Raw genomic sequence first — 22159 nt, forward strand, 5'->3', positions numbered from 1 at the left:
GTGAAAGAGCGAAAGGAAGAGGGGAACAAAAGACTAGAGGGACCAGCCGAAGGAGGGGGAGAAGCTCTTGGAAATGAGGTTAGCAGTTGGTCAGAGTGACTACGTCCTCTCGCAGCGGCAGGGGGAAGAGCTGAAGCTCGTCCTGCCGACCCACTGTGGAGACTGATGCTTGGCAGGCTCCCCGCCGGCGGCACCTCTGCAAGCCCCGTCCCGGGGCAGAGGAGCCGAGAAACCGCGGAAGCCTGTCACAGAGAGGTTTCTAGACAGGAGGAGCGCCTGACGTAGAAATGCCGCCCGTCGTGCCCCTCCGGCCTGTGCACGATCAGGACGGGGAAGAAGCGGGCGTCATGGTAGGTTGGGGGGTTTTCGTTGACAGCCAGCTGGCTGGAGTAGGAGCAGCACTGCTCGTCCTGGCAGCCCCGGTCCGCGATGCTGCTGCTGCGGCTCCTCCAGAGGCCTGTCCTGTGGGAGCCGTGGACGCGGCAGAGGGAGAAGCGGCTGGTGTTGAGGGAGAGGCGGGAGTTGCCGCTGCAGCTGTGGAAAGCGTGGCGTGAGAAGATGGAGGAGGTGCTGGAGGCACGGTTGCAGCGTTCGCAGCCGTGGGCCGTTTCGCCGTACCGGCACACCGCGTAGCTGTTGTAGGCCGGGGAGTTGGCCAGGTCCATGAGCATGGCCTCCGAGTAGCTGGGGATCAGCTGCCGGTTGGTGCAGATGTGCCACTCCAGCTCGGTGCTGTCCTGCGTGGTGTCTCGGGGCATGCGGTACCGGTACAGGGGCTCCTCGGCCGCGGTGGGCGCCGTGTACTCCAGGCCCAGCAGCTTCTCCACGTGGTAGTGGACATAAGCAGTCCGATACTCTATGAGTACCCTGAGCGGCCATGAGATCATCAGGATAGCTGCCACCCAGAAAGCATAGTGGGACACGTACCACGGGAGGTGATCTGGGTCCCCGTAAGCCATCATAAGCTCTTTAAAGTCCACGTTTTTGAGCTGCATGCCTTCCCTCACCTCCATGTAGTCATCCAGCCCCTCGATCTCCGTGAAGAAGTGAGCCCTCTGAGTCAGGTAAGAGTTCTCAGACTCGATGTTGGCAAAGCTGAAGCACTTGGTGAACCTCAGCTTGGTGGCTGTGTAGCTCTCCAGGCCCAGGAGCTCCTTGGAGATGTCCTTGTACCCACAGTGAGAGTAGTCAAACTCAGCTTCAGCCACGTGGGTGTTGACCCTCTCGTGGTAGACTTGCGTGGTGGTGTAGGCATCGCCGTTGCGGTACCGGGTCACCTGCCGGGTTCGCCGCACAAAGTGGTAGCTGATGGCCTTCCACCAGATGCATGGCGTGGCTTGCTGCATGCGGTTGATGCATTCGTAGACACTGTCCACGTCCGCCTTGTACTGCAGCTCTCTCTTGACGTGGCAGTGCCAGCACTCCACCAGGTACACCACATACAGCATAGAGAGGAAGGCCAGCGGGATATAGACGTAGCCGTCCGAGCACGGGCTGTCATGGTAGATCATGGACTTGCCCTTGAAGGAGCTATCGAAGCTGAGCTTGGTGACCCGGGCCAGCTGACACCAGGCCACCGCACCCAGGCAGCCGTACATGAGGATGGAGAGGAGGAGGCATTTCCAGTGGGACTCTCGGCACATGCAGGCGCTCAGGGACTGCTTCACGGGGCGTTGCTTCAATCACACCGCCGGGGAGGGGGAGAGAAAGACAAAGAGAGAGCGAGGAACCCGTCAGTCACGCCACTTGGCACAACGCGCACAGTGACTGTTGCCTTCAAGACTGTGTCTGGCTTTGCTCTCAGCTGCCCGAGGACTGGGACACCACCCTACTTAATATAAATGTGAATATAAGCAGAAACACCGGGCCAGGGACAGAGGTCTCTGGACAAAACTCCTTCCTTGCTTCCTCCTGGCTCTGGGGATGGAAGTTGTTCGCGCAGCAGTGACTCGCTGTGCCCGCACCCCAGTTGGACAGACCCCTCCGCAGGGGGCCAGATGGGTCCCCATGTCCTTCTCCCTGCCTGGAGCCAGCATCCTCTATGCACCCCACCATCTTCCAAGGCCGAGAGGGCTTCGCAGCACACGAACAGCCGAAAGCACGGGGCTGTGGACTCGCCCCTTTGCTTTGCGAGTGCCCAGCGCCTGGGTTCCCATACGGTGCTGCTGGGGAGGCTCGGGAGCAGCATCCATCGCAGGGCTGTGGCCCCACGGGTCGTGCCAGCACAGGGGGACCAGCGCTTCATGGAGCTGGAGCTGCTGCCTGACTCAGAGCTGACTCACACCCAACCCTGAAACCTACCAAATGATCGACACCATTTTCCTTGGAGGTGAGCCATTGGGAAAATTACTAGATTCAAGTACATTTAGTTGAAAAAATTGTCAGGATTACAGCACAGTGCAGCATAGCTTCAGGCTGGTTAGAAGACTAGCTCTGACCTAAAATACCTGAAAGCTTAAGCGTTGGAGCTAAGGGTGTATGTGTGAACGTTTAAACCGTAGCACATCCCTCTCTTTCAAGTCCCAAGAGTCAGGCTGGGAGTAGAGCCGGAGTTCGCGCTCTCATATTCCCACTGCGTCCTCTGAGATGGCATGACTGCAAGTCCTTACCCCAGCCATGGTGCAGTGAATCAGCTGCATTGTCATGCTATGTTGGGCTATAATAAAAAATGCCAAATCGAGCCAAGCAGCTAGCGGAAACAGAGTTGTGTCCCTGCAAAGAGCAGCAGCAGCATGAGTTACATTACTGGCTGGCAGCCGCCTGTCTGTAGAAAGTGCGTGAAGCAAAACTCCCCACTGCCCTGGTAGGTAATGTGGAGGGCTGTCTGTGTCCCTTTTGTTACTGCCATCCTCTGCCTCCCCCCTAACTCTGAGGAAATGACAGTGAGAAAGCAGATACACACTGATATTCATGCATCATCATGCCCTCTGCCGAGCCTGATTTCATGCAAAAATAGAAGCACGCTGTTACTCTTTCTCCCACGGGGCCACCTCTAATGCATCAAACTGCTCCGTAGATGCCAACAGATGCTAGGTTTGGGAAATGTCTTCTCTTTCTTTCTCCATGGATAAAGTTTAAAGTTCTCCCCTAGTATAGCTTATCTCAGACCCACAGACAGTCAGGATTCAGTAAGTAATCTTGAACCAGCAAGGAATTTAAGGAGCAGCATCTTATGACTCAGGAAATAATAGCACGGTGCCACTAGAAAGAAGAGTTCACTGTCTTCTCAATGAGATGGAAGCATTGGCATCTAACCTTGCAGGGCTATAAAGTCAGATTTAATACTGCTTTTTTTTTTCTGGGACAGAGAACCACTTCTAAGTAACTATAGATGGTTTTATGGCTTGCTGTGAGCAGCCAAACTAGAGTTCATGGGGTTTGGTTTTGATTTTGTAGCTTCTAATCTGACACTCTGTAAGTGCAGAGTAATTTTATTGATTTTAGGGAGCTACACCAGTATTCATCTGCAGGGACTAAGGGCAGAATCTGGCCCCTGATTCCTCCTGCTCCATCCAGAAGGAATCTGTGAAAGAATTTCTATTCTTATCCCAAACGTTTTGTATGTCTGTATGTGTCAGAATAAAGAATAATTATTCTGGGCTGTATTCTCTTTACAGTGGCCAAAATGGGTTTAGAAAAGCTAAGTGGGTTATAAAGGACATGGTACAGAACTTTTCTGTAGGTAGGGCAGTGAAAAGACCTTAGTATGGGTAAGAATAAAGCTGTTTTCCATGGCCTTTTACAGGAAACCTTGAGGAAAGCCACAAAGTGGCTTCAGGCAGTCCAAAATCAGCTGAAAAATAACTCCGGGAGTTTTGGGAGTGGGCCCCTGAGTCTATGTGCAGTCACAGAGAGTCTAATCTCTTGAAACTCTTGTCAAATACTGTCATGGTTTAAGCCCAGCCAGTAAAAAAGCAACAAACCCATAACAAATACCCATCACTCTGTCCCACTGTGGTTACTGCCCCAATGTAGGCTTCTGCCCCAGCCGTACACTGGACCCTGGGTCAAAGCCCCAGGCTCTGATGACTCGTGGGAACTCCACTGGGAATCACTGTCTTCTATTCTTTGTCTCTTCTTGATACGGAACTAGAGTTTTAAAGTGCTATAGTAATGCAAAAATATAGACTGTATTAAAGAATTGCAAACCCTACCCTTTTTTCCCCTGAAGGTTTTCTGAGGTGAAGAAAACTCTAAAAATGAACATCTCTCTACTCCAGTCACTGGGACTGTGCAGAAGAAAACAGCTGGGCAATATTCTAACACAGGAATTGAAGTTCATACTCAGGTTTCCACAGGTACTTCTAATGTAAAATTGCATATGGTTAATACTGTGAAGAATGCCAGTGGACCCAGCAAAAGATGCCTAGCAGTCAGTTTTAATGTAAGGTGAGTGCTTAAGTACTCCATGCAGCTTCGGGAACCCCAATTTTTTCTATGACTTGTTCGAAGCGCTGTCAGCCTGGCCCTGGGCACAGCCATGCGAGAGGGCTGTCCCACATCAGTTAAGGCACTATTTGCCAAAGGCACTCCAATCCCCACCTTCCCTTATCTTAATTCCCTTGACTAACAACTTCTCCACTCTCTGCAGCTCTGTGGTCCAACTTGCAACCCACAGGCTGGCTTCTGCCCAAGGGGTGATTCAACCAGCCCTGCTGGTTAGGGCTATCAGCGGCCATATCGGAGCGGGCAAATGCCTTCTAATCTGCTTAGCTCCATGAAATGCCATCTCCCCTTTGCAGGAAGAGAAGGCTATGGTCTCACCAGTCCTGGAGCAGCACCGGGCTGGGCTGGCAGCAGCTCAGAGGCTTGCAGGTCCAAGATGACATTTCTGTATGCGTTCTCTGGAGACACTTCAAAAACAGTCTCCAACCCACTGCGCTGAAAGGGCTGGATCAGCCTGAGCCAGGTTACCTCCATTATTCTCACTGCAGCCTGTGAAAAAGGCAGCTTCTCTCCTCCTTGCATTAGTGAAGACATGCAGCCATAGAGCCCACTGCCACGTCTCTGATTCACACACCTACCAGTCCAGTTCTGCAGGGCCTTCATGTTCAAAACCCTTTGGGAAAAACAAGATTCTTTTCTCCTGGCTCTTCTGACCCACTGTCTCATACCCTCCTTTGCTCCTAAGCAGATCCTGCTCTCCGCAGGTCCTCAGTTATAAAAGGATCTCTCTTCCAGGGTCTATCCCTATCAAGTTCTGAATACATTCATCTGGCCTATATCCCCTTATTTCTCCTTCCCTTTGCTGGAATATTTATCTAACACAATTATACTATTAGAAACACTATTAGAGTGTTTGTAAGAAAGACACGAAATAGAACATAATTACAATAAAAGTATCAGACATTCAGAAATCTAATAAGGAAATATATCTTTCCATCTCTCTCTGCATAACAAATTCATTAATATGTTAAACCAGCGGCTCCCAGACTTTATTAATTAACATACCACTTTCTTGCAAGCATGATGTTTGTGGTACTATGTGGAATTTACTCCTTTCCGTGCATAGTGTTTCAGATCGAAACAGGGCAAGCTTGTATTTCTGGCCGAGTACAATAAATGCTTAAGGAAACTAATAATTTCCATTATAACTTGAGCCAGCCAGTGAACGGGAGCTGTGTCCTTTGAGGAATGCTGCGGGATCTGTGCTGTTTTGATGTGGAACAAAAGCATAACCCCTGGAAAATGTTAGTAGAGAAACATAATTGAAGAAAGCAAAGACAGAGAGCCTGAGAGAAAGCCAGACCCAAACAGAGACTGTCCCAGAATAGACAGAGACTCAGTCACCAGGCACTTTGCCTGCAAGCTAGGACTCGCGGATTTGGGACTCTAACCCAATGCAACAGAGGTGTCCTTCCTCTCCTGCTTGTTGGGGGCTTTGCTTTGGGCTTTGCTTCCAGCGTTGACCTGAGAAACCTCCTGACAGAAGATGAAATGAGACACAGGATGCCCAGAGTCGTGGATGTCCCGTCATTGGAAGTGTTCAAGGTCAGGCTGGACAGGGCTTTGAGCAGCTCAATCTAGTGCAAGATGTTCCTGTCCATGGCAGGGAGGTTGGACTAGATGATCTTTGAAGGTCCCATCCAAACCAAGCAGTTCTGTGATTCTACAACCACTTCTGTGAAGAGGGATGGCTTTGCCAAATCAAATGTTTCACCCCAAAGGTCCCAACCAGCTCTGATGACAGTACAAATTCTGAAAATCTCCTGTTTTGGATGGAATGCTGTGAAGAAGCACAGCCAAGCTGTCAGTATTATTGTTTATGAATTTCAAGTCGTGTTAAAAACACACGCTGTAAATAATGTCTTGCTACGCCCTGGCATGCTGCTGAACAGCTTTCAGAGGCCTCCCTTCTCATTGCACCTGACTGGATCGGAAACTCCTGCTAACTCTTACCCAAACTATCCATAATCACAAGGCAAACTTAACTTCACTCTTCCACACTTAAAAACAACAATAAAAAAATATTTCCCAAATTCTTTAGTAGATCTCAGCACGAATGAGGAAAATGCCACAGGTGAGAGGTGGCATGTGTGGGGAGGGCTGCAGGTACCCATGCTTCGAACCTTGCAGAGAGGGACAAGGTTTGGGGACAGCCCTGCCCCAAGCTGTCCCTGGCCACAAGGAGTTGGCCCCGCAGTGCTGCTCTACATTTGCGTTGGGGTTTTTTGGCCCGTCATTTCCAGAAAGCTCAGGCAGGGCAAAGGATCTGTGTACCCCGCAAAATGAAGAGGCAGCTCCACATCCTCCCATGGTCTGTTTTCTGTCTGGTGGTGTGGAGCCTTCCGAGACACGAAATGATAGATGCTGTTTAATTTGTTGCCGCAGTTGCTGGAAAATAGTCTGGAAAGCCCTAACTGCTGACGGAGAACTGGAATTTCAACTGACACCTGCAGCAGACAGGAGTTTCCAGGCTGGCAACATTTCGATTATTTCTCCTTCAAGAAAAGTTCTGTGCAAAACTTAGTTTGCAAATGATAAAACATCCAGGCAGTGGCTGAAAGGGCAATTGCCTTCAAAGACACGCTCCGATGGCAGAGGCCCAAGATCAAAAGCAGGTACGCAGGGACTGGCGCGGAGCCTCCCTCGCGCAGGCACACACACCCAGCGCTCGTCCTGGCTCAACAGCAGCCAGGTCAGGTTCTGGCTGCAGCAGCCGTAATTAAAATCATTAAAACGCGCTCTGTGTTGTAGCAGCGTGCAGATTTGGGCTGTTAATCTCACATAGTGTAAAGGGGCGGAGAGAGAGTGGAGGGCGAGTGCAGAGCCTGGCAAGTCCCCCGCTTAGCAGCTGGAGCCGAGCGTGCTCTGCTGGCAAGAGCACGGGGCTGGTGGCCAGGGTTTCGGCTCTCTGACCCGTCCCTTGACTCTTTGCAAGCGATCAGCATTAAGACACGGGCGGGTAAGTTGTAGCTGGTAGCCATCCGAAGTGAGCCTGCAAGCAACTGCATTGGGGGTGGTCAAGAATGTGAAAAAAATTACCTCCCCTCAAGCTCTGATTTCTCCTTAAAAGGCATATTTGAAAAGTGAGACTGATGCTAGAGAATCAGAACAATGTACTTCTGGGTGAACAAATTGTGCTTGTGTCTCTAGGTCCTTTCCTCTTGATGGGTACACAAGAACTAAACGAATTTCCCAGGGCACAGGTCGAAGTGGTCTGGGTGTCCCTGTTCTTCCAAGCGAGCCCCCCCGTTAGCAGGAGGAGGAAGGGCCACGCTCAGAGAAGCCCAGACTGATTCCACCAGCCCGGGTTTTTGGGTGCCTAACCTGAAACTCTGGTGCCTCTATTTTATCAGTGATGGCTTGCTGCTTTTGCTGACCTGCCGATACAAGTGTATCTGATAGCAGGACTCACCCACTAGCCACATGGCCGTTCCTTGGTGACGGCAGGGATCCTTATGATATAATAAACACCCACATGGTTCTTTAGCACTTACAGGTAGTCACAGAAATTTCTCCTATCAACTTTGCAAGGCTATTCTGGGTCAGGAAGGTTCAGCTTTTATTACAACCCAAACTACATTTACAACTTAAGACTGAGCGACACTATGCCTTCTCCCCATAGCTCCTATATCTCACAAGCAATGCAATTTCACTCTACAGTCCTATGTACGGCCCAGTAACTAGTGTCTGGTAAAAGCTCATCTTCCATAAAGACACTCTGCTTTAACTGATAGACTAAAAGAAATTAAGAACCTGCATCCCCTTTGTAATTTATTGTGGTGCTGAAATTTTACTGTCATTGTAATTTCATCTCACTTCACTGCCATTCATGGCAGTGGGGATGCCCATTCTCTGGGTGATGAAAGACTCCTTTCATATGACTGCCTTCTCTCTCTGAAGATACTTCTCCATTATAATTATGACACCTCTTAGCCTTCTTTTTGACAATTGAAATGGGTCAAGGTCTTGAAGTCCTTCGCTGCACTGCTCTAGCTCTTTTTGGTGCTTTGCTGTCTCTCCAGCACCTTGAGATCCTCCTTAAATGTGTACCCTGCAAGTGGATACAGGACTTTAGCACTTAATTTCACTGTCATCATACCAAAACACAAAATCACCTCCTGTTCCTACTCATTTCCCCTTTTTACTGTCTCCAGGAGTTGCATTAGTAGATTTTTGCCCAGCACCACCCCAGGAGTTCATGTTCAACCACTCACCCGCTTTGCTCTCAGGTATTTTTTAAGTCACTGTTTCTGAGGACAGCTGAAGGGTTGACTGCACTCTCCACCCTGAAATGTGTAACTTCAGCTTTGGCATTGGACTGAATAATGAAATTATCAAACGAAGCAAATCCCTCTGTAGGACTGTGCTTGTCTCATCATTACAGGCCAGCCTGCTAATGTTTGTGCCAACTGTAAATGTTACCAGCAGTGATTTTATGCTTGATTCCAGTGGACAGTGTCAAATCTGGTCATTATTCCCGCAGAACTCTGCCAATCTAATGGCTAAATACCCCATTAACTTATACAAGACAACTTCCTTCACAAAGCTAAGTGTCAATCATAAAAACAAGGCTGTGGGTGTTACGTGGACACCGAGGTGCTCCTCGCACTTCCAGTGCTCACTGCCAGGAGTAATCCCACATGCAGCTCTACGTACAATACTAAGAGAAACCCTCCCAAAGCTTCAGTGGAGCACATTATCACCTAGCTTGCTGTTGCTGTACGCTCTTCAACAGTAGCTGTATTTTACTCCCGAAGTAGCTATATGGCACTGTGGGCTTGAAGCATCTCTTCTTTTTCTAGCTGCCTCAGTACTGCTTATGGCATGCAAATGGTTACGGCAACAATGATAAACCTCTTGTTTTGTTCACTTCTCATTTTCACTGGCAAAATAAATTTGAACTGAAAGTTGCCAAACTGACCCCAATAGAGGGGGAGAAATAGCCTGTGAAGTCCAAAGGAAATGGACCAAACTATTTTGGAGTCACAGTCTTTAAAAACTTGATATTCAATTTTGCCTTATGCTTACTATTTCTCTGTAGCTCTCTATTGACAAAATGACTTTTTCCTCTTCTGTCAGACTTCATGCTTCAGTCTCCTTGAAAACTCCAGCATGAGCTGTACAAGCAGAAAATATGCTGCCACAGCATGAATTTATTCTAATGCTTGTTTTGTGGACAGTTTGGGGCCCAAGTTTGACTGTCTGTGTCTGGTTCGCAGCCAGATATCTGGGTTCCCCAATTTCAAAAGCATTAAAATTCTCCTTCAGGGAAATCCAGCCAAAAGCGTTTCCTGTCGTTTTAAACCCCACGTGTAAATGTGTTTGCCCTTGGTGGCTGACCGCAAGAGCTGCAATTTTGCTGAAGCAAAACGCTATCATGTCTGAAATGAAAGAATGAGAGAAAACAGAGGGTAGCTGAGACGTGGCCCGAATGGAAATAGAGAAATGAGGGCGAAACATGGGGGGTGGGAAGAGGTGGAGGGGAGAAAAGGATTGCCTAGACATGCTCCGAATGCGAGGCAGGGTAAGGACGCGGGCAGGCGAGGATGGAGACCAGCCAGCCTGGGCAGGGGCAGGAGGGGATCAGGCCCAGAGAAAGGACCCGGGTGAGGATCAATGGGGGAAGACCTGAACCTGGCAGCACCCAAGCATCGTAGGAGCCAGCAGTCCTCCCGGCCCTTCTATGACTTGGAAAGCAGCTACTCCTGAACGGCTGCTTTCTTGTCGCTGGGAACTTCTCCAAAAAAACAAATCTATGCCCCTATCTCCTCCCCACAGCCTGCGGAGGGTGGGATAAGGTTGTGCTAAATCGGGGCAGAGATTCCCACGGAGGTGACAGTGTGCTGCAGGGCTGACGCTGCAGCTGTGTCTCAGTGCGGCATCACAGCGTGCTCCTGCTCTCCACCAAGACCTGGCTTCGGGGCTACAGGGTGACTTTATCACTGTCTTCGACAACAAAATGACCCCACAGCTCAGGATTACTCACGTGAGCAAAGAGTCAATCTTATCTTTTTCTTTTTCTTCTTTTATTTAGCAAGAATAATCTTCCTGTCCATGGGGAAAGAAGAGTGGAGGAAACACTGACAGAGGACTGGAAGAAAAGAAATAAAAGTAGAGAAGAAAGAAGAAAAAACAGTAGATAAATTAATGCCAGTCATACTTGCATTTGCTTCTGCAGATTTATGCTTGTGATGAATATATCCCAATGAGATACATGAAAGGGAAAGAATAATCAATAACCACAAGTCATGCGCTTTGGCAGGTGGTGACCTGCCTGGATGAAAGCAGATTTTTGTCTCTAACTATGAGAGAGTCTTGGCCAAGACAGGGCAGGGGAAAATATTCCACCTCCTGATGGACATGGCAGGACATAACACAGAGAAGACCACTGAGTTCTCGCTAGGCAAGCCCTAGGCTGTGCTGTTAACCATAACTGAGGTGAGCTCTGACACCAGGACCAACCTCTGGTGCTGAGAAAGGCTTCACCATTTGTGCAGTGGACAGGGACGATACAAAAAGAGCAAGGAGACCTCTAGCCCTGTCCCCAAGCAGCCACAACAGATGCTGGTGCAGATACCATCTTCCAGCTCCTGTGGTGATCCTGGTGAAAGACTGCCCCAAGAAGTCTGGGGTGACCAGAGAGAAGACAACTGCAGGAGAAGAGTCAGAGTACAACCTCTTACTGCTTTCCAGGGCCAAATGAACTCCTAGGTCAGATACTCATTAGTACAGTGAGGAAGGAGCCTGCAGGGCTGTGCTAAACCAGATGTTGGTGTATGATGGGTAGAAGCGCTCCTCCACCATGTGACCCAATCTGGGTACCACATGGGGCATCAGTAATAAGGCCTGGTAAGGGAAAAGAGAGATATTACAACAGTCATCTCATAAATCCCCTCCTGGGGAGTCTGAAACAAAATCCCTCCTGCCATCCATCTTGAACAGCAAGAAGCCCATTACCCCTAGCTCACGCTGAGCCAGTAGCAAGTGCTCTCAGCATGGCTGCCGGCACGGAGGGAAAGGGAAATATAAGGGATAGAAGGCAACAGAAAAAGCCATTTTGCATTAAAGAGAATTTCCCTTCAGTCCTAGAACATGTAGCACATTGGTTGCTGCATGTATGTTTTAGATGCACCATTTGCTCTTCTACTATGAAACTCCTGAGAAGGAAAACTTCCTGCAGGTGGGGGCCATGACATCAATGCCCGGTAGAAATGATGTTACGTGGTTTAAAAAGAATAACCTGCATGCACTCCACATGTTTGCAGCATCGCTGACTCAGGCATTAGCTTCAGCAGTTGCCCTCCTGTGGTGAGCAGGGATCACTTGGTTTCTCATTGTTTAAATCCCTGCGGAGATTTAATCTCCTCCTTCCATCAAGGGAGCTGTCAAGGGGAACGTCTCAGGGTGGGAAGGTGCACAAAATGGTAGCATTAAATCCTCTCCCCAGCAGAGTCTATTGAAGGACAAGACAAACCATGAAAAGGCACAAATCTTGCCGATTCACCTGAATTTCAGATGCTAGGATGCCCCTGAAATACCATACAATGACAGCCTGTTATTTCACATCATTCACCCTCATGAATTCAAGCCACCATCTGAAGATGAGGAAAGTAGAGGTCAGGACAGAAGGAGTCTCCAGTTCTCTCAAATGTCAGATTCAGCAGTAGTTCTTGCAAGATACTTTTGAGTTCTTCAAGCAGAAATAAAGGAAATCCCAGAAAAGAAAGGCATTTGGGTCCCAGCCAATATATATGCCACACATCGCAGCAGGATGGGAAAGCCAGTCACTAAAATACAAGGGTACGTATGCGAGTGGCATGAAGAATTTGGCCCTAGACACATCCACGGGTGATGCTCCTGCACACTGCTCCAAGGAAAGGCATGCAGTTACGTTTTCAGTGCCAAGGAATCTTAGCAATAAAGTGGTCACCATTTGCAAAATAGTAATCAGGGCTATTTTCGTGGCAGCTTCTTACAAGCTCACAAAAATGCTACACTAACAAAATTATCCCTTTTTCCCCCAGTAATGTCAATGCTGGACATGAGTTGATCAGAAAGGAAAAGCTGGGATTAGAGCTGCCTCAGAGCAAGGCGGTAGCTCCAAGAACAGTTCTTTTTTCTACACTTTAAGCACCCATCATACTAAGCTCATATTACCCACTCCCCTGCCTTGAATATCAGAGGTTCCTAGTAGACACAGTGTAAATTTTACCAATGTAACAATGTGGCTTACCTCGACGCTTATCAGTCAACCAATACAAGCATCACATATCCTCAGGAAAGCTCCTGGGATGCAGTTCCCAGCCACTGCCAGATTAGAGAGACCGAGTGATTGGCATGAGCCATAAGCTGTGCCGCTCAGTATTTTGCAGCTTGCCTCGTGCCTAGCTGGCCACTTGCCCCCCACCGCAGCCAGTGGCCAGCCCCACTGCACAGAGGTTTCTGGGCAGGTGCCCTTGTCCCTGCTCCCGCACCGCAGGGCGCTCCTGGAAGGGCTGATGGCAGCATCCATCCATCCATCCATCCATCCATCCATCCATCCATCCATCCCACTGCTGCAGAGCAGAGCGATCCTCACCTCCGGAGCAGCAGGCTCCGGTGTGCTCCAGCTTGTGAAAGCCAGACCCAGCTCCCTGCACCCTTGGGCAAGCCGCAGGTGACGCAGATGTACCACAGTCCCAGCGGATCAGCAAGGTGCAACTTGCTGACGGCACCGGGAAAACTGACACCAGCCAAGGGAAAAGAGGAGGGCTGGCGGGACCAGCTCCCATTGCTTCAGTCCAGGAGGGATGGGGACAGCGAGGAGGGGAGAACGGGACAGTGGCTACCTGCTGTCCTTCGTGTGCTTGTCCCAGCTGGGTTCAGCAGGAATCCTGTAATACCTATTTTGCACCCACCTTTGCCCACAAGGTGCAGCTCTCCAGGTGTGGGAGAGGAGCGAGCAGCGAGAGGAGGCTGGCGGTGCTGGAGCAGCTGAGTTTTCTCCTGTGCTGTGCAAATGAGCAGCCTGCAGTGGTGGATGTTAGAGCCATAGTTCAGTGGTGTACTAAAGCTTGTCCCTTCCCACTCCCAGGTCCCTAGGGTTGCAGGTGCTCTCCCCATCCTTGGAGAGGGCATGTCCTGTGCCTTAGCGTTCTCACCATTGCCACGGGTCCTGTGGATCCTGCCCGACCTTCCCTCAGTCTCAACATGGGGAAGTGAGGGACTGTCCTGGAGCCAGGCTGGACAACAAGCCATGGACCAGTTTCCCTGGGGGGGAAAGCGGGGAGCTGGGAGGAGACAGCCTTGTGAGGAGGAAGCCCGAGGAGTATTAGTTCCTCACCAGCTACGTGCAGCCTAGTCATCGAATGCCTCTGTTCAGTGGCTTTGCAAATGAGAAAAATTGTTCATTATTATGAATACCATTTAATCTTTGCTTACTCTAAAGGAACACCCTGAGATTTAAATGGGGATAGAAACCTCCCTCAAGTTCTCAGCAGAAATATGATCCAGGACCAGTCCAAGCTCCAGTGAAGTCTGGGGAAATCTTTCAAAGGGAACTGTGAATCAAGCTTTGTCCAGAACCATGAAGTTTTATTTTTATTCTCACTTATTTGCAAAGCCGTCCTTTTACCCAGTAAAACCAGAACAACGTGGCTCTGTGATTTGACCTCTCAACCTCCATCCAGCCTTCCCATTTCCCACGTGTGACCTCCCAGTTGGAGCCTGCCGGCCACACTTCAGCAGACGACCTGCCAGCTCCGCGGTGCAGCTCAGGCTGCAGCTGTGCCAGGTCCCTTGAGATGCTGAGCTGAGCATCGCTCGTAATAACACCCAGCCACTGCTCGGGCTTCGGCTGCTTTGTCAGATTTGGGGAGTGTGTTTCCCCATCTCTGCACCTTTCTGAACACAGCTGGGACCTCAGCGCTGTCAATTCTTTTTATAATGGTGCTCCTGTTAAGATGAGGTAGTATCCCAGCAGCTAATGCTTCCCTGTGAGAAACGAGGTTTCATCATAAATATCACTTCTCTCTCCCTCTTGCTTCTCTCTTCTCTCTCTGTGACACATTCTGCAATAACATGTGACAGCACAGCAGGTGAAAACTTCACTGGAAATTCATTTAAACACCTAATGGTTAAAAGGGATCCTGGGAGCCAGGTCACCTGGATTTTATTTCTTGACTTGACTTTGACCTATGGCATGGCTTCATTACACCTCTTTATACCTCCCAAATACACTGAAAAAAATGGCATTTATAAAGTGCTTTCACATGAGCATTGCAGCAGCACTCTCCGGGAAGGCATCTCGTCTGCACGTGAGCCGTCGTGTCCTGTCACTCTGAGCTCCGGCTGGTGGAACCAGGGGATTTAGCTCCTGCCCTGGCCTGCTGACAGACAGTCCCCTTGCAGAGGACCACGGCACACCTCAGGCCTGCAGACAGACTGTCGTTCCCACCCTTTCAGCACATGGCCTCATTACCCCCTTCCTCCAACAGGTACTGGCACTTCTGGCTGGCCACCTCACCTCCAGGTAGCCACGAGGGGGTTGTTCTCCATCTTTGTGGTCCTCAGAGGGACCCTCATACTGGTTGGACCCTACGGGCAGATGCTACCACCCCAGCCTCTGTGGTGCTCCGTGCTCCCCTGGCCCATCGCAGGGTCGGGGAGATGCGGGCACTCAGGCTCCTCCAGCTCTTGTCCTCCAGGACACGCTGTGCTGGTTTGCGAGAGCTGCTCAACGTAAGATGCCGACGCCTCGTGCTGAATCACTCTCGTTACCACGCTAATCGAATGTTGTACTCCGCAATTCCCAGTCCAGCTCCTAACGGTAATCAATTGCGTGGGTATGATGAAGGCCTCCGGCCATAAACGAGTGGCCACAAATCCCTCCTTTCCCGCGGCCAAATATGCTATGACCTGCAGAAGTCTCTGACCGAGCCCATCCTCTCCCCTGGTAAGGTCAGGTTATGCAGACTCCACATTTGCAAGTCGCCCCAATTACCTACTGTTAGCTTCCTTGCCAGGAGCGTGACCCTTTGCGAGCTGCTCTCTGCCCTTTGCTGTCAGCTCCCACCGGTCCCCGCTCTCACCAGCCGGCTGTTTCCAAGCCCCTGTCTTCCCCGAGGCCCGGTATTACCAGTCTTTCCTTAACAAGGCCTCCGCTGGCTGGATGCTGAACTGGGATGTGCAATACCTCAGCCATACAGAAAAGGTGCTCCGTGTGAGTTGGGATTCCCTGTACCTTATTCACCTGATGTAAAGCCACGTAAGTCAAAAGCTCAGGCATTTCTTGGGGTGTAAGCCCCTCCGTCCTCTCCCGGTAGCATGCGCGGCACCATGAGAGCAGCTGCCAGGTACACCAGACACCGCTTCACAACCTTAACTCCGCTCCGGGAAGGCTGCCAGCCTCCTGGTGCGGCCCAGCTACCGGCGCCGGGCGCAGTCAGGCTCCTCCAGCCTTCCCACTCGCCATCTGTCCTGCCCGTTTCAGGCACTTTCCTTCCTTGCTTTTGCGGCTACGGACGAGATGTGCTGTGGGCAGAGCGGTCGGTGCTCGGGGAGGAGCCGGCACGGGCGGCTCTCGGAGGCAGCCTCTACCCCTGACCTGCTCCTGTCGGCAGCATCCCCTGCTATAATACCTCGTCAGCTATTCTGTGTGCTGCTGCTTAAATGAAGTTACCCCGTTATGGTTTTGGGTAGTTAACAAAGCCGTTAGAACAACCGCGACCTCAACAAAGTTTCACGATGCGCTATTTTTAACTTTACAGTTCTTAATCTCAGAGGAGTCCAAAGAATGATTAGAGTCTGAAAGTGAACCCTTGAGTGAACTATATTTTCCGTGATTAGAACTTAGAAACTAATTAACTACTTAGCCATGCTTTTCCGAAAAGTAGAACTCCGTTGTAAGTGAAAAATCAAACACAGCCTTATCTATAGTGTCATGACAGCGTCACTATAACAACTGAAAGGGCCTTATGGTGCCGACGATAGCTCGGCAGCCACTGCTTTTGGTGTTAATTCACTACCATGTGTTAGGACACACCTAGAAACAAGCCCCACTCACTACAGACTACTTGGGGACATTTCACTCTTTCTAATCTCTGTTTCCACCGTGTCCCTGGTCACTGGCAATGACTTAAGCTCTTTTCATCCAAGGCGTAGAAGCGGATGATAGGAAGCCTCATGCTCTGTTCCCAGGGAGAAGATACCTCCTCCTGCACTCTTGCAATGGCTTGCACTGATTGAAAAGCATCCTTGGTATCTACTCTTCCCTTCTGGAGGGAGATCGTCCTCTGGGGTCTCTGAAGTGGGAAAGGGAGAACAAGGAGAGTATTTGGGGTTTCAAAACAGTGTGCAGACCCATGGTTTTTCCACAGATGTCAGCTGATTGTCTGTCCACTTGAGAGAACAGCATCAGAAACCAGGTCTGGAGGGGACCTACCACCAAGTCACCTAGTCTCTCCTTCTCCCAGGAGGCAACATCTACCTACTTAACAGCTGCTTGCCTAAATTGTCCTTACAGCCCTTCAATGATGGAGCTCCACAAGCTCCCCAGTTGCTCCAGCCCAATGGTCCATTAAGAAAATTCCCTTGCTGGAGGGAATTGGGAAGGTCAGCCAGAAGGAGTAATTCACTTTGTTCTCAGCCATGGTGGCGAGGGAGCACTCTCTGTTGGAGAGCACAGAAGACTTTGCCCGTAGAAGCTCACACAGCTGGAGCCTGGGCTGCCCTTCAGAGCTCAGACACATCCATTTGATATGTCCTATCAATTTTTTTAAACTCTTGACAGCTTCTTCTGTGAAGTGCAGAGAAGACAGACAACTTCAGGGCACCAAGAACAGACACGTGATCGGAAGATAAAGTGGGACAATGAAAAGAACAAAAGCAGAAAAAAAAAAGTGATGCCTCAGCATGGATTTTCTTATGACAGGATCTGCAATGCAAATATTGCCTGGCACTACAGGATCATGAAAAAAAGCTTTCCAGTTCCTCCGATGCCACTACTGCTGGTCTTTTTCCTTTGTCTCTATGAGGGAGACCATTTGGATCAAGGAATGAATGAGATGCACTCCTTGATTTATGTCTGCTGAACAAACCAAGAGCAGGCGGGGTAGAAAGGGGCTTGTCCTGTCTGACCCTCACTCAAGAGGGGAAATATCATGCACTGCACACAAAATAACTGTTTGGTCAGTCATACTCACTTGGCACGGTGACAGTCTTCCACCAGGCTAACCAGCAGCTATCATTCAGGGCGTTAGTGGAGCAGGTCTTTTGCAGGAGGTTTGGAAGAACTGAGGGGAAGGAAAAGCAGAGTTTCCCCAGGAGCCACGTGTCGTGTGTCCTGCCTCCGCGGGGCAGAGGCCGTCGGGTCAGTGCCCTGCGCAGCTCTTGGGGGGGAGGTTTACAAGGGAAATAGCCCCTCTCTGGAGATTGGTACCCGATGGTCCCTCCGCAGCTTCTGTTTAAAAGGTGGCAGGGAAGAACATTAACCTCCATCACAGGCCCTGTGCCCTCTCTCCTCTCCATCCCCTGCTCCTGGGTTCGTTTCTCTTGAGCACAGAAGTCTTGGGGATGACAACAAGCCTCTAGAGGAAGAGGAGGTTGCTAGAAAGGCAGCAGGGAGCAAACGGGCTCCCGTGGATCTGTGAGAGAGGGGGTTTCATCAGACCATGAGGATGTGCTGGTGAGTAAGGTGCACCTACAGCAGGCCTGATAAACCTGAGAGGGTCGCCTGCCTCGCTTCCTCCACCACCACTCAGCCACACGAGTACGACTCAACCCATAGATGGGGACAATTTAAAGCTGCCCAGCTGAAGTTACGAAGGGCTTCATGCCTGATGTTTTCAATGCCACAAAATAAGCCTTGACAAATAAAATATTTATGTTTGCCATTCATACTGGGAGAAAGGGATAAAAAAGCTGGAGAACTAAATGGGGTTAATCCCTCAGGTAGAGGATGTCTCTCCAGTGGCATGCTTAAGAGGAAAGGACCCAGCTACCTTTTGACCTGACAGTCTGTAAAGCTGTAGCCTGCAAACAAGCAGTATGTGTATTTTCTTAACTTTTAACACCCCTTGGTGCTGTTGTGACCACAAATAGCACTTTTGAAACGACTCCCTGTTGCATTTCGCAGTGGCAGTAAGAGGCAGATGAGACAGTTTTAAGTGACCTCTCTCTTCTGTAACATCTCCATCAGTGAGCTGATGGCCATGGGTTTCAGAAACATCGACCCATGAGGTTTTCCCCCTTTTATTTAAATAGCTTAACTGATTACATTTTGTCATGCCCAATTAAAGCTCTTAAATATGGAAGAGAAGATAAAACCGGGCATGGACAACTGCTGTTTGATTCTGCCAGTACAGACAAGACAAATACGTATTTCAAAATGTCAAGTGGCTGCTGCTTTCAGCTTTCTTCAGTGACTACTTGGCTATGGTAGCAAATAAATAATGTTTGTACTCACCAGCTTCACTTTCCTGAAAAAGAAAAACAATTTCCAACTAAGTTTTAAAGATTTAAATATTTAAGACCATTTCCCGATTGAGGTGTAAATTGGCAGAAATGCAGAAAAGTCCCTAACAGCTCTTCAGTGTAGGTGTAGTCTGTCACAGTAATAAGACAGTCAAGAAAAACCACCAGCCCACAGCTTAACCGGGGCAGTACAGAGCAGCAGGTTCTGCTACCTCAGGGAGGAAAGTAAAGGAAAATATGTCCAGAGAATCAATCTACAGCAATAACTGCTGAAACGTTTGGAAAACCACGTCCTTTACATTCCCTCCCCTCAAAGATCTTGATTCTTTTTTGCAAGAGTTGATGGGATGGTAAAATCCTACACCACCACCAAAAGCACGGCTGTTCCAGGTCATGCAGCTGAGGCAATTGATATCTCAGCAGAAAAAAAAACCCCAAACCAGAATACTGGCAGGTAATCTGAGGGCTTGCTCTGACATTCAGCAAAGTCAGCAGTAAACCTAAGTGGCCCGTGGTAGAAGAGGATGAGGGCCACGGCAGGTAACTGAGCTGCCACTCTCCTTCCTGCTCCACAGCTGCACCTTCGCTTGTCCTGCTTTCAAGAATAAAAACTTAGACCTCAGACACATTCTCTGTTACAAGCTCAGGATTTTCTCTCACATTGATTTATTACCCAATAAAGGCAATTTTCAGTCACTGTTATGATTTAAACCCATGCATTTGATCTAAGTGAAATCCATAAATGACAAGACTAGTAGAGAAACCCATGAAAAGCCCATTTAATACTGGGCATTTAAATGCAACTGCAGGTCCAGGTGGAAAAAGACTATTTACATGGAGATGGAGAAAGCATGAGGAAAAGACCAATACTGTAGGACTGCAGTGTTAAGATATCACTGTAACAGGCATTTGAGATATAGACTCAAATGTGCAAATGTTTGTGTTGTAACAGAAAAAAACTGAACAGGATGAGTGAAGCAAGATATAATGTGCTTAGCAGAGAGATCAAGTGCTCTCATGTCTAGAAATGGCTTGGATGTTTTTATGGTGGACTTAATATATTGGAAAGCCTTCTGTAGCTCCTGGTCATAGACCAAATAAATCAAAAAATCCCTTCCAGCATTAACCATCTATTGATCTTCTGCCGGACTGTAATTACATTGGGGAGCTCTACTGTTGGAACAGCAGCTGTATCCTGGATCCAGCCACAGCTCTTCGCGGTGAACTGTGTCGCAGGTGTTTAAAAAGCAATTGTATAGGAGAAAACCCTAATTTTCACCCACGGAGGACAGTTTTTTCAACCTGAGCTGCAAAGTCAATTTTCTATTACAGGTGCTTTCAAAAGTGCTGTTTGGTTTTAGCCTAAGTATATTGCAGCTTCACATTGGCTTTGTTGAGACTACCAGATTTTGTCTACGGGACGCTGAGACTGTTGTTGAGCCATGGGACCCGTTAGCAAAAGCGTTAAGCAGACTAACTGCACACAGCCATGTGTTCCGGGGTCGCTTTCATTTCTGTTTTCAGTTTTCTCTGCCTGCTTTAAGGCTGCTCTCTGCATCCCTGGGAGCATGTACATTTGTTTTTAACTCCATACTGTGAAGAAAGTTCAGTCACTTCCATCATCTGCACATGGATTACGTGATGTAAATGGCAGACCCGTCAAAACAGTTGGGAGCAAAGGCTACGTTAGGCGTAGAAGAAAATACCAGGCGTTCCTAAAACAGGACAGCTTGCTGTCCCGAGTGTGCGGGATTGTACGGGCATTGTCACCTACTGCCACGGAGCCCTGCAGTTCTGTCTGGCCAGTGCCTTGTGGCTCAGGATTTTGTGTCGACACTCAGACACAGCCGTCATTCCCTCCCCACAGTGTGCAAGGCCACGCCAGGCGCTTCGCAGCTGATCCGAAGAAACCTATTAAGCTGTATTTCCTACAGTGTCTTCTATGGCAGATGAGGCAACAGGAGTGCCTAGGCCCTAAGGGAAAAGGAGAGGGATGACCTCCTCCTCTGGCCCGAAACACTCGAAAGCCACCGGGCCCTGGCTGCAAACCCTCAGCGTGCCCTTCCTGCCAGTCACACCGGCGCCTCGCAGAGCTGCAATTTTCTCGACCCTTTCCCAAGTCCCAGGGAAGCGGTAAGGCTCTCCTAGGCCAAACCCCAAGGGGCTTATTCAGCCAAACTTCCACTGGCCAGGCCCCCTTACCTCCCCCCCCCCCCCCCCTTCCCCGCTGCATCGTTTCGGTGCAGAGCCGCCGCCCCGAACCCGGCAGCCGGCGCAGGGCTGGGCGCCGGGGACCCGCCGCTAAAAACCCCGCAGCCAGCGGCCGCCCGGTTGCGGCCACCCCGCCGGCCAAGGGCCGGGGCTCGGCGGGGCCGGGGAGGGGGGGCCGGGGGTCCCGCCGGCGGCCCCGGCACTGCAGGGCGCGGCGGGGCACCGCGCACCGAGCGCCGCGCACCGCACCGCGGCGCGGCTGCAGGTAACCCGGGCGGGCTGTGGTTTGGTTCCTCGGCTCCCCCCGCTCCGCAGGCACCCCCAGCCGGGGGCACCCTCCTCCCGGTTCCTCCCCACGCCCGCCCCCCCGCCGCCCCGCACCCCGGCTGCCTTTGCCCCTCCCGGTCCGGTCCCCCGTGTGTCGTCCCCGTCCCCGTCCCCCCCCCCCCCCCCCCAGCACCCCGGCCCGGTCCGGGGCGGGCGCCCCCGCCGCCGCTCACCTCCTCCCGCCCGGCGGCGGCGGCCCCCGGCTCTGGGGTGCTGCCCGGCCCGCTCTCAGCAGCCGCCTCGGCTTCCCCCTCCGAGGACATCCTTGGCCATCACCGGCGGGGGCTGCGGGGCCCCGAGACGGCGGAGCCCCCCGCGGGCCGCCCCCCCGCGCCCAGGGCCGCCCTGCCGGCTGCTCTCGGCTCCCTCCACCATCCCAGGCAGGCGGGCAGAGAGGGAGGGAGGGAGGGAGGCGGCGGAGGGGAGGAGAGAAAGACGAGGTGGAGGGGGGGGGGGGAGATGTGTGCGGGTGCCCCAGCCGCTCCCGGCCCCCCCAGGTGGGCAGGCGACCGCCCGGCGGCTCCCGGCGCGCCTCTGCGGGAGGCTGGGAGCTGCGGGCTGCGCCCTCCCCTCCCGGGGGCCGCCTTCCCAAGCCCTACCTTCCCCCCCCCCCAACCCGGGGTGTCCCTTCCTGACCCCCTCCCCCGGGGTGCCCCCTCCCCGGGGTGCCCCCTCTCAGCGCATCTTCACCCCTTGGCCGCCCGCAGCCCAGCCCCGGCCACCG

The 22159-nt window shown here is 50.9% G+C and overlaps 1 protein-coding gene across 1 annotated transcript; it reads right to left on the bottom strand.

Annotated features, from left to right (window-relative positions):
• Positions 1-30: 30 nt before the first annotated feature.
• LOC142031752 (transmembrane protein 151B-like) lies at positions 31-21698 on the bottom strand. The gene is made up of 2 exons (XM_075029398.1): positions 21609-21698; positions 31-1676 (listed from the first exon to the last, which is right to left on the bottom strand). The coding sequence occupies exons 1-2, from the start codon at positions 21696-21698 to the stop codon at positions 246-248; spliced, it is 1521 nt and encodes a 506-aa protein (XP_074885499.1). The 3' UTR covers positions 31-245.
• Positions 21699-22159: the final 461 nt, after the last annotated feature.

Source organism: Buteo buteo, chromosome 6 (assembly GCF_964188355.1).
Source record: "Buteo buteo chromosome 6, bButBut1.hap1.1, whole genome shotgun sequence".
Taxonomy (NCBI): domain Eukaryota; kingdom Metazoa; phylum Chordata; class Aves; order Accipitriformes; family Accipitridae; genus Buteo; species Buteo buteo.

Excerpts from the sequence above, each read along its gene's own strand:
- LOC142031752 (XM_075029398.1), bottom strand. The coding sequence starts at position 21,698 with ATGTCCTCGGAGGGGGAAGCCGAGGCGGCTGCTGAGAGCGGGCCGGGC. Across the intron at positions 1,677-21,608 it reads CCGCCGCCGGGCGGGAGGAG|CAACGCCCCGTGAAGCAGTC; the intron begins GTGAGCGGCGGC and ends GTGTGATTGAAG.